Here is a 12,324-nt window from a genome sequence, read left to right as displayed (position 1 = left end):
ATATGCCCTTGAGCATGACCCAAGCCTTTGCCAACCATGGAAAGGTCCTAAATTTGTAACCTGAAGTCGAGATGCTTGGAAAGCTGAACACTCTGACCTGTGTGGCTATTCTGTGCTTTCGGCAGAACGATGTGCGTTTTGCATTCATCCCTCTCTGCTCCTCTCCTGCAGAACTGATGCAAACGGAGATGCATCACATCCGCACCTTGAAGATCATGAGTGATGTCTACAGTAGAGGGATGGTGCAGGAGCTGCAGTTCGAGCAGCAGATGGTGGAAAAGGTCTTCCCTTGCCTAGATGACTTGCTAAACATCCACAGCCAATTCTTCCAGCGGATTCTAGAGAGGAAAAAGGAGTCGCTGGCGGACAGAAGTGAGAAGAACTTTGTCATCAAGAGGATAGGGGACATCCTCGTGAACCAAGTAAGCTGTGGATAGTCTGTCTGAGGGCTGAGCGTAGCCTAGGGCACGAACGGTATATTTCAGGGCGCCTACTCTGGGCTGTATATACTGGAAAAAATAAAAGCCATCATTTTGCATGAGGCAAGGCAGAATTCTGCAGCTTTTGCTCATGCAGAATGAGGAATTCTGCTGTTGTATCTTTATCTGCAGGCAAATTTCCCCTCCCCTTTCAAACTCACTGATACGTTTCAGCAAGCCCCGCTACTCTCATCCATGGTCTCTGAGATCAGCTCAAGATACCGTTCATGAGCCGAGTCGGAACATCAAGGATTGAGAAATGGTCTGCAGGCTTGTGGTGCTCACTCCCTGCTCCTGGTTTTTTTCTTTCACGGACATACCCCGGAGGGGTTGGTGGGATATCACAAAACCAATTTGTTAAGGCTGGTGCTTGCTTGTGATGGTTAGGACAAAAGGGGTTTGTTCGAGCTCTGTGTGTTGTAGTAGCTTTTGTTTTTTGTAGAGCTACGGCAAACGCTTAGGGGAGGGTCCATAGCTCTGTGGTAGAGCCCCTGCTTTGCATGCAAAAGGTCCCAGGTTCGCTCCCAGGCATCTCCAGGTAGGGCGAGGAAAGCCCTGGAGAGCCGCTGCCAGGAAGTGTTCACAGTACGGGGCTAGACGGAACAGTAGTCGGACTCGGTAGAAGGCAGCTTCCTATACTCCTAAGTGTTATATCTTTATTATGGAAATGAAGTATTCAGTTTGGCTGATTCATTCTGCCATCATGAATAGGGGCAAAGGGCTACGCAAAACTCCAAAACTACCCCCCGCGCGCATCACAACAAATCCTGCTCAGCGCCCACTCTCTCTTCCCCCGCTTCCTCCATTGATTTGTTTGGGGTCTGAGGGAGCCTGGATAGTTCACTCCTACACTTTCCCCTTCAATTCAAACCTTTTGCAGATATGAATCAAGGAATAGCTGAAGTGAAAGACACCCCCCCCCCCAGCAAATTAACCACCCCATTTGGAGGAGGCCACTTTTGGGGAACTTCGTAGCTATTCTTTTCAGGGTCAGGCAAACCTCCCGTAATCTTCAGGGGCCAAGATTGACCGGGTAAAGCATCAGTAGCAGCAGCAGCGGCACAGCAGAGCCAGGGCCAGCCGGGATGCAGCGCCAGCCCTGTCTCATGAGCAGAGACGCTGACCTCACCTGCCTCCCTCCTCGGATTTCCCTGTTCCCTCTGAGCTGAGCTGCAATCCTCACAGGAGCTGGGGGGGAAATGAATTTCCCAAGCTGTATATTATTCCCTGTGGTTATGCAAAGAATTTTCGGGTGGCTTGGTCTTTACAACAGACCTGCTGCGGGAGGAGATGGAAACTGGTTTGTCTGCATTTCTGGACTCCCCTTCGGGGTGTAGCTTTGATGAGCACCTGCACGTCAAAATTTACCACTAGGCAGCAGCAGCAGCTTTCTTTTTTCTAATCGAGTTTTGCTGCTGCCACAAGGGGCGAAAGAGCTCCTCTCTCCCCGCAACTCCCCCTTTGGAACAATGATATGTAAGTGGCGGGGTGGGGGTGGGTGGGAATTGGGTGGATTGAGAATGGCAGCCACCGGCCCACCAGTAGGAGCTCTGTGTTGATTGCAGCGGCAGCAAAACTAAACTTGGGGTGGGGGAGGTGGAGGCACTTCTGCCGGGTTTCCCGGTGAGCCCCCTCCAATTACTAGATTATTTTTCTCCCTGATTTCCCCCCTTGTCTTCCCCGCTCTGAGACCACTGGACGTCTCTGATTTATTTTTCCTGTCTCCTAGTTTTCTGGGGAGAACGCCGAGCGAATGAAGAAGACCTACGGCAAGTTCTGTGGCCACCACAACGAGGCAGTAAACTATTTCAAAGACCTGCACTCCAAGGAGAAACGGTTCCAAGCATTCATAAAGGTAACTTGACGGTGGTGTGGCGTTTTGCAAGTGCAGTTTTATTTCATTTATTTATTATTACATTTACATCACTCCTTTTTTCCTCCAAGGAACCCCAGGCAGCTTACATTGTCCTCCTCCTCTCCATTTTACCTTCACAACGACCCTGTTAGGTAGGTTTCGCTGACAGTCAGTGACTGGCCCAAAGTCTCCCAGTGAGCTTCATAGCCAAGTGGAGACTAGAACCTGGATCTCCACATCCCAGTCCAACAGTCTAGCCACTACACTGCACCCACTCTCAGTTGTGGAGAGGTGGAACACAGTAAAGGGGGTAGAGATAGGCAGAGTGAAGGCTTTGGGGTTCTGTGTGTCTGTCTCCCCAAGATCTAGGTGCTGCAACAAGGTCAACTGTACACCTCTAGCAGGATAAACTATGGAAATTTTAAGTAGATCTAGCAAATTGATTCTTCTGAGATTCAGTAGTTGTTGGGGTGGGGTGGGGGTTGCTGTCTCAATGAAGACTTTTAATAAAACACATGGAGATAGGAAATGAGTGGGCTTTAGAGAAGGATAATAGGTGTGGTGTTGGAGGGATAAATAAGAGACTGTGTCAGGTCACTGAACTGAAGTCCTGGTGGTTTCTCCACATTAGCCATGAGCACCAGAAACTTGATATGGGTTGTTGAACATAGAAACCTGCTTCTGCCCTTACACAGCCAACCTGTAGGAGCAATATTTAATTTTAATTAATTACATTTCTGTACCACCCAGCAGCCAAATCTGTCTGTAGAAAAGCAGGTGGGCAGGAAGTAGATCTGGATCTACTGGTAGATCTCTGGCTAATTTGCAGGGGATCTTACTTCCCAACTGTTTAACAATAGCAGCAACAAAATGATTTCCTAACCTGCGTCTTAAATTACTACTGCTGAAGTAAAGCTTTGGGGTAACCAGGAGTGGATTTTTATGTGGAGTGACTATGGGCTCCATTTGGGTCTAGTACTCAAACACAGTTCTTTGGCTCAGAATTCTTTAGCACTAGGTGTATGTCTTTTGCACCTGGCTCCAATTGGTGGATCTCAGGGTTCTGTTAAAAAGCTAAGTAGATCCCACAAGCCTGAAGTCTGCCCATGCTTGCACTATAGCACACCAGTGTGCTTGTATCCCAGGGCAAGAGGGCCTTGGTGCAATTAGTAAATATGGGGGGGGGGGGGTAAAATTGCCATGGGTAAGACAGATCGTTGGGAAAACCTGCCCTCCTGTGAGCACAGAATAAGCGAAGGGGTCATTTGCAAGGTATAAGTGCTTCGCTAACGGTGATAGTTGGTTATCTGGGATGGTACCTTTAATCCCTCACTCCCTACAAAACAAGATTTTTTTGTTTACTTCCTCTTTCTCTAGAAAAAGATGAGCAGCTCTGTGGTGAGACGCCTGGGGATTCCCGAATGCATCTTGCTAGTGACACAGAGAATCACCAAGTATCCAGTGCTGCTGCAGAGAATACTGCAGTATACAAAAGGTAGAACCATCTGAGAATCTTGGTCTTGCATAAAACTCTTCTCTTTTTAGGCGGAAAAGGTGATTTCCTTCCATCCCTGTGGGTGTGGCCTTCCATGGGGGTAAGATATCTACGTCCTGGAAAATGCTTTAAAATGCTACCATTTTCCAGCATGGCAGGCAAATGGCAATCTAAACCTCAAAAATAGTGGCATTAACTGGGCCCAGTCCATCATGGCTTAGAAGGCATCTTTTGCAAGACAGTCCCCAAAGCGTTTTGGTGTTCCTTTGTGTTCACTTGCTGAGGAACTGTTGTCTTGGATGAAAGCTCTTTTCGATGGAAAGCTCCATTTCATGGAAGTGGTCCTGAAATGGTGCTTCCGAATGTTATATTTCTAAAAAATCTTAATGGTCTCCAAATAATTCCATTTTGTTTAATCGTATGTATATAGGATTGCAGGGCTGTGCTGGTACATCAGAGGTGAGGAATCTTTTTCCTATGTAGGGCCACTGTCCCACATGAAAAGTCAATGTGGGGGCTGCAGCCGAGGGTGGGTGGAACCAGAGCCAAAATGGGTGGAGTTTGCAGGATTGCATTGCTCTTTCTTTGTTGCTGCCCCATCCCTTCTCTACCTCTCTCACACATATAGATGAGAGAGAGAGAGAGAGAGAGGCAGAAGAGAAAGCAATTCCCAAAGGGGTGGTCCAGAGAGCAAAAGTGGGTCCACAGCAGTCGGGCAGCCAGGTGATGCTGATGGCTGCATGAAATTAAGCTCAGTTCCCTGCCCCTGCGATATGTGTTCCTTTCACACTGCTTCTGGAATTGTTCCCTGTTTGGGTAGAAATACTGGAGTACAAAATAAGTGTGTCAGTTGTGAAGGGACATGCATGCATTTGGCTCTATTCCCCCTAAATTATATGGACAGCAATTATTTCCCTTATAGTATAATCATAGAATCATTGAATAGTAGGGTTGGAAGGGGCCTACAAGGCCATCGAGTCCAACCCCCTACTCAGTGCAGGAATCCAAGTCAGAGCATCCCTGACAGATGGCTGTCCAGCCTCATCTTGAATGCCTCCAGTGTGGGAGAGCCCACCACCTCCCTAGGTAATTGGTTCCATTGTCGTATTGCTCTAACAGTCAGGATGTTTTTCCTGATGTTCAGCCGGAATCTGGCTTCCTGTAACTTGAGCCCATTATTCCGTGTCCTGCAGTCTGGGATGATGAAGAAGAGATACTGGCCTCCTTCTCTGTGACAACCTTTCAAGTACTTTAAGAGTGCTATCGTATCTCCCCTCAGTCTTCTCTTCTCCAGGCTAAACATGCCCAGTTCTTTCAGTCTCACTTTATAGGGCTTTGTTTCCAGTCCTCTGATCATCTTTGTTGCCCTCCTCTGAACTCTCTCCAGTTTGTCTGCATCCTTCTTAAAATGTGGTGCCCAGAACTGGACACAGTACTCCAGATGAGGCCTAACCAGTGCTGAGTAGAGGGGAACTAGTACTTCCCGGGATTTGGAAGCTATGCTTCTATTAATGCAGCCCAGAAGAGCATTGGCCTTTTTTGCAGCCACATCACATTGTTGGCTCATATTCAGGTTGTGATCGACAACAATTCTAAGATCTTTCTCACTTGTAGTGTTGTTGAGCCACGTATCCCCCATCTTGTAACTCTGCATTTGGTTTCTTTTTCCTAGGTGCAGAACTTGGCATTTATCCCTATTAAATGTCATTCTGTTGTTTTCTGCCCAGCGCTCCAGTCTATCCAGATCACTTTGAATTTTGTTTCTGTCTTCCAAGGTATTAGCTATCCCGCCCAATTTTGTGTCATCTGCAAATCTCATCAGCATTCCCTGCACCTCCTCCTCCAAGCCATTAATAAAAATGTTGAAGAGCACTGGGCCCAGGACTGAGCCCTGCAGTACCCCACTCATTACCTCTCCCCAGTTTGAGAAGGTCCCATTGATAAGCACTCTTTGAGTCCAATTCTGTAGCTAACTGTGGATCCACCAGATCGTTGTTTCATCTAGCCCACTTTGAGCTAGTTTGCTCATCAGGATCTCATGGGGCACTTTGTCAAAAGCTTTGCTGAAGTCGAGGTATATGATGTCTACAGCATTCCCACGGTCTACAAGGGAGGTTGTTGTTGTTGTTGTTCAGTCGTTCAGTCGTGTCCGACTCTTCGTGACCCCATGGACCATAGCACGCCAGGCCATCCTGTCCTGCGCTCTCTCCCGGAGCGTGCTCAAGTTCATATTCATTGCATCCGTGATGCTATCTAGCCATCTCATCCTCTGCCGTCCCCTTCTCCTTTTGCCTTCAGTCTTTCCCAGCATCAGGGTCTTTTCCAGGGAGTTTTCTCTTCGCATTAGGTGGCCAAAATATTGGAGCTTCAGCTTCATTATCTGTCCTTCCAAGGAGCACTCAGGGTTGATTTCCTTTAGGATGGACTGATTTGACCTCCTTGCAGTCCAGGGGACTCGTAAGAGTCTTCTCCAGCACCACAGTTCGAAAGCATCAATTCTTCGGCACTCAGCCTTCCTTATAGTCCAGCTCTCACAGCCATACATTACTACTGGGAAAACCATAGCTTTGATTAGACGGACCTTTGTTGGCAAGGTGATGTCTCTGCTTCTTACTATGCTGTCTAGGTTTGCCATAGCTTTCCTCCCAAGGAGCAAGCGTCTTTTAATTTCATGGCTACAGTCACCGTCTGCGGTGATCTTGGAGCCCAAGAAAGTAAAATCTGTCACTGCTTCCATTTCTTCCCCTTCTATATGCCAGGAAGTGGTGGGGCCAGATGCCATGATCTTAGTTTTTTTAATGTTGAGTTTCAAACCAGCTTTTGCGCTCTCCTCTTTCACCCTCAACAAGAGGCTCTTTAGATCCTCTTCGCTTTCTGCCATTAGGGTGGTATCATCTGCATATCGGAGGTTATTGATAATTCTCCCAGCAATCTTAATTCCGACCTCTGATTCATCCAACCCGGCATTTCTCATGATGTACTCTGCATATAAGTTAAATAAGCAGGGTGACAATATGCAGCCTTGTCGTACTCCTTTCCCAATTTTGAACCAATCGGTTGTTCCATGTCTGGTTCTTACTGTTGCTTCTTGACCCTCGTACAGGTTTCTCAGGAGACAGGTAAGGTGGTCTGGTACTCCCATCACTTTAAGAATTTGCCACAGTTTGTTGTGATCCACACAATCAAAGGCTTTAGCGTAGTCAATGAAGCAGAAATAGACGTTTTTCTGGAATTCTCTTGCTTTCTCCATGATGCAGCGAATGTTCTCTAGAATGATCTCTAGTTCCTCTGCCTCTTCTAAACCCCGCTTGTACTTCCGGTAGTTCTCGGTTCGCATACTGCTGAAGCCTAGCTTGTAGGATTTTGAGCATCACCTTGCTGGCATGTGAAATGAGCGCAATTGTGCGGTAGTTTGAACACTCTTTGGCGTTGCCCTTCTTTGGAATTGGAATGTAAACTGACCTTTTCCAGTCTTGTGGCCACTGTTGAGTGTTCCAGATTTGTTGGCATATTGAGTGCAGCACTTTAACAGCATCATCTTTTAGGATTTTAAATAGCTCGGCTGGAATACTGTCATCTCCGCTAGCTTTGTTGTTACTAATGCTTCCTAAGGCCCACTTGACTTCACTCTCTAGGATGTCCGGCTCAAGTTCAGTGACCGCACTATCATGGCTATCAGGGACATTCAGATCTTTCCTGTATAGTTCTTCTGTGTATTCTTGCCACCTCTTCTTAATCTCATCTGCTTCTGTTAGGTCCCTGCCTTCTTTGTCCTTTATCATGCCCGTCTTTGCACAAAACGTTCCCTTGAGATCTCCAATTTTCTTGAAGAGATCTCTAGTCTTTCCCATTCTGTTGTTTTCCTCGATTTCTTTGCATTGTTCATTTAAGAAGGCCTTCTTGTCTCTCCTTGCTATTCTCTGGAACTCTGCATTCAGTTGGGTATATCTTCCCCTTTCTCCCTTGCTTTTCGCTTCCCTTCTTTCCTCAGCTACTTGTAAAGCCTCATCAGAAAGCCACTTGGCTTTCTTGCATTTCTTTTTCTTTGGGATGGATTTCGTTGCTGCCTCCTGAACAATGTTACGGACCTCCATCCATAGTTCCTCAGGCACTCTGTCTATCAGGTCTAATCCCTGAAATCTATTCCTCACCTCCACTGTATATTCATCAGGGATATGATTTAGGTCATACCTGAACGGTTTAGTGGTTTTCCCGACGTTCTTCAATTTAAGCCGAAATTTTGCAAGAAGTAGCTCATGATCTGAGCCACAGTCAGCTCCAGGTCTTGTTTTTACTGACTGTATGGAGCTTCTCCATCTTTGGCTGCAAAGGACATAATCAATCTGATTTCGATATTGACCATCTGGTGACGTCCATGTGTAGAGTCGCCTCTTGTGCTGTTGGAAAAGAGTGTTTGCTATTATCAGCATGTTCTCTTGGCAAAACTCTATTAGCTTTTGTCCTGCTTCATTTTGTACACCAAGGCCATGCCTGCCTGTTATCCCGGTGATTTCTTGACTTCCTACTTTAGCATTCCAATCCCCTATGATGAAGAGGACATCTTTTTTTGGTGTTAGTTCTAGAAGGTGTTGTAGGTCTTCATAAAACCGATCAACCTCAGCTTCTTCGGCCTCAGTGGCTGGGGCATAGACTTGAATTACTGTGATGTTGAATGGTTTGCCTTGGATTCGTACTGAGATCATTCTATCATTTTTAAGATTGTACCCCAGTACTGCTTTTCCCACCCTTTTGTTGACTATGAGTGCTACTCCATTTCTTCTAAGGGATTCTTGCCCACAATAGTAGATATGATGGTCACCTGAATTAAATTCGCCCATGCCTGTCCATTTTAGTTCGCTGATTCCCAAGATGTCGATGTTCAATCTTGCCATCTCATGTTTGACCACCTCCAGCTTACCTTGATTAATTGATCTGACATTCCAGGTTCCTAAACAATATTGTTCTTTACAGCATCGGATTTTCTTTTCACCACCAGACACATCCACAGCTGAGTGTCCTTTCGGCTTTGGCCCAGCCGCTTCACTCTTTCTGGCGCTACTTGGAAATACCCTCTGCTCTTCCCCAGTAGCATATTGGACACCTTCCGACCTGAGGGGCTCATCTTCCGGCGTCATCTCTTTTAGCCTTGTGATACGTTCCATGGGGTTTTCTTGGCAAGAATACTGGAGTGGGTTGCCATTTCCTTCTCCAGTGGACCACATTTTGTCAGAACTCTCCGCCATGACCTGTCCGTCTTGGGTGGCCCTGCACGGCATAGCTTATGGCTTCACTGAGTTACGCAAGCCCCTTCGCCACAACAAGGCAGTGATCCATGAAGGAGACAAGGGAGGTTACTTGATCAAAAAATGAGATCAGATTTGTCTGGCAGGACTTGTTTTTGACAAATCCATGTTGGCTTTGAGTAATCACGGCATTGTTGTCAAGGTGCTTCCAGATGGATTGCTTTATCATCTGCTCCAGAATTTTCCCTGGGATTGATGTCAGACTGACTGGTCTGTAGTTCCCAGGTTCCTCCTTTTTACCCTTTTTGAAGATAGGGACAACATTAGCCCTCCTCCAGTCATCGGGCACTTCCCCCATCCTCCATGATTTCTCAAAGAGAATAGACAGTGGTTCTGAGAGTTCTTCTGCCAGTTCCTTTATTACTTTAGGATGCAGTTCATCTGGCCCTGGAGATTTGACCTCATTCAAAGTAATTAGGTGTTCCTTGACCATATGCCTATCGATCTCAAACTGCAATCCTGCCCCTTCAGCCTGCACTTCGCCTTTGCCACGGGGGTCATAGACCCTCTTTTGGGAGAAGACTGAGCTAAAGTAGGAATTGAGCACCTCTGCCTTTTCTTTGTCATGTGTTATCATTTTGCCATCCTTATTTAATAGCTGAACCACCATTTCTTTCCTCTGCCTTTTACTATGCACGTAGCTGAAGAAAGACTTTTTGTTGTTTTTAGCATCCTTCTCTAACTTCAGCTCGTTCTCGGCTTTAGCCTTCCTGACGCCATCCCTGCAATTCTGTGCTACCTGCCTGTACTCTTCCTTTGTTACTTGGCCTTCTTTCCACTTCCTATATGTGTCCTTTTTTGTTTTCAGGTCATCCCTAAGCTTTTTGTGAAGCCACATTGGCTTCTTCTGTTGTCTTCCACCTTGTTGGAATTGTTTGTGATTGTGCCTTGAGAATTTCCTTTTTTAAAAGCTCCCACCCATCTTGGACTCCTTTTCTCGTTGGCATCGCTTGCCATGGGACCTTACTGATCATTGTTCTGAGTTTATTAAAATCAGCTTTCCTAAAATCCAGGGTACGCGTTTGACTACACTCGGCTTTTGCTTCCCTTAGAACCAAGAACTCAAGTGCAACATGGTCGCTTTCCCTCAGAGTTCCTGTAACTGCTACTTTATCCACTAAGTCATCGCTGTTGGTTAGGATCAAGTCAAGGATAGCCGATCCTCTAGTTCCTTCCTCTACTTTCTGTAGGAGGAAGTTATCCGCCACACAAGTCAGGAATTTCCTGGCTTGTACTCTGGTATCCAGCCAGAGAGAGTACTGCAAGTTGGCCATCCTTGTTCTTGATGAATCCTTGCCTTGGGAGAGATTGAAAAGTTACAGCCAAATGTGTGTGCTAGAGCGTGTTAAGCTGATGGCTAGGGGAGGGTCAGGGAAAGGGGATCGGGCAAGAAGCTAGGAGCTGAGTGTTCCGAACTCAGTAGCTGGGCCAAAGAAAAAGGACAAAGGACAACAACTGACAGGCGAGTCTCTTGTGTTTTCAGAAAACGATATTGAACATCAAGATCTGATGCTGTCGCTAAACCTGGTGAAAGAAGTCATCACCGCTGTGAACAGCAAAGTCAGCAACTACGAGAAGAAGATGCGCCTCAACGAAATCTACACCCGGTCGGACAGCAAGTCCATCATGAGAATGAAGAGCGGGCAGATGTTCGCCAGGGAGGATCTGAGGCGCAGGAAATTTGTCCAGGATGGGCCTGTCTCCCTGAGAAATGCAGCAGGTAGATTGAAAGGTAAGGGAGCCCTGTCGCCTTTGCCCCTTCCCTACAGTTTGGATAAAAATGAGCATCTTTGGGCACCCCCCAGCATGCCTTCCACACTGAGGCAGTTTCTACAATTCCTGGCCCACTTAAGCACAGCTAGACATTGTTGTTTCTTAATAAAAACCATGTACCCAGCCTTCTGATCTCCATGGATCTCCAAAGACTTAAAATAATTTAAAACCACAATTAAACAATATCATAGAACAAAGTACATAAAACAAAAACATAAAGCAACCCCCCCCCCCCAAAAAAAAACCCAGTATAGTCTGGTCTGGCTCTCCCAATAGACAAAGTGAAGCATCTGCCTTAGGCAGCTGATTTGGGGTGTCATAACAGGGCAGCAAATGGTTAGTTCTTTAATTTTTTATTATTGTATTTTTAATCCCAGGTAGAAGCGCCTGTGGGATTTTCTGTCTCAGATGCCAGTGTGTCTTGGCAGCCTTGGGTACTATACATCTTGGCTTTGGGAGGGGGTGTCATTTACTGTTCCACCTCTGATGGCATCAGCCAACAAATCTAGTATTATAAGCATAAGATAGCAGCAGCAATAATTAGTGATCAATTAGCCCCCAAAGGCTCTTTGAAGCCACGCTGTTTTAACATGCCATCTAAACGCCAACAGAGATTAAGCAAGCCAGACTTCCCTAAAGGAAGTCTGGGTGCCACAGATGCAAAGGTAACATGGTGTAAAGCTGATGGATGCAGCTTTTTCCCTGGTCAATGGAAAGGTCTTGATAACCTTTCTTTTTCCTGCACAGCTGCTTGACCCCTTTGATACATGCCATATTCAGCATATAAATGCAGACAGTAAATTGCTCCAGGTACATGTGTGACGTGGCTCTTAGGAAACCTATCCAAAATACATCTGAATAGCAGAGGTGGATCCAGGGGGAGTGATTCACGTCTAATAGTATTTAGCCTAGGGGGCTCGGTAGAGAGAATTTGCAGGTGGCTCCTAAGCTTCCCAGGAATGTATGTGTGCATCATCTTCAGCCTGGGGAGACAGCTAGAAATGTTGATTTCAAATGGATTAGAGACTCCAGATTGGAAAACGGTGCTAGGTCAGAATCTTCCTGCCTGTGGAAAGCTAGCATGTCAGGTAGAGGGTTATGGCCTAGGCATCTCCTCAAGAAGGTAGTTGTCTACATGCAGATTGTTCTTTACACGGGTAGCATTCAAACATACAACCACCACCATTCCCCTGCAGTCAGAAATGGTACTGTCCCAGGAACTCCCTGCCCCATGAATTATCTGAATATGTAGATTAGCTTTTTGTTACACCTAGGTAGTTCTTTTCTTCCTTTTGTAGTGCTGAAATTACATGTCATACCTCCCTCTAAACATTTTCATAATTAATATTTGTATTGCAGCATTGCAGAAAGCTATACCAATATTCCAAAGAGTCCGTTTTCATTTTAGATCCCTCCCAC

The 12,324-nt window shown here is 46.2% G+C and overlaps 1 protein-coding gene across 4 annotated transcripts in view; it reads left to right on the top strand.

Moving 5' to 3' along the window:
* AKAP13 (A-kinase anchoring protein 13) overlaps positions 1 to 12,324 on the top strand; it is a 366,785-nt gene that overhangs the window by 335,820 nt on the left and 18,641 nt on the right. For all 4 annotated transcript variants that reach the window (XM_084817349.1, XM_084817347.1, XM_084817350.1 and 1 more), the window contains 4 exons: positions 172 to 422; positions 2,209 to 2,334; positions 3,712 to 3,829; positions 10,616 to 10,864. In XM_084817349.1, coding sequence (XP_084673475.1) covers positions 172 to 422; positions 2,209 to 2,334; positions 3,712 to 3,829; positions 10,616 to 10,864 — 744 coding nt within the window. The remainder of the gene's footprint in view (positions 1 to 171; positions 423 to 2,208; positions 2,335 to 3,711; positions 3,830 to 10,615; positions 10,865 to 12,324) is intronic.

Source organism: Heloderma suspectum, chromosome 11, assembly GCF_057233095.1.
Source record: "Heloderma suspectum isolate Gila_16-S chromosome 11, 16-S_ref, whole genome shotgun sequence".
Taxonomy (NCBI): domain Eukaryota; kingdom Metazoa; phylum Chordata; class Lepidosauria; order Squamata; family Helodermatidae; genus Heloderma; species Heloderma suspectum.
The sequence above is the reverse complement of the archived record's forward strand: the minus strand, read 5'-3'. Positions and strand labels throughout refer to the sequence as shown.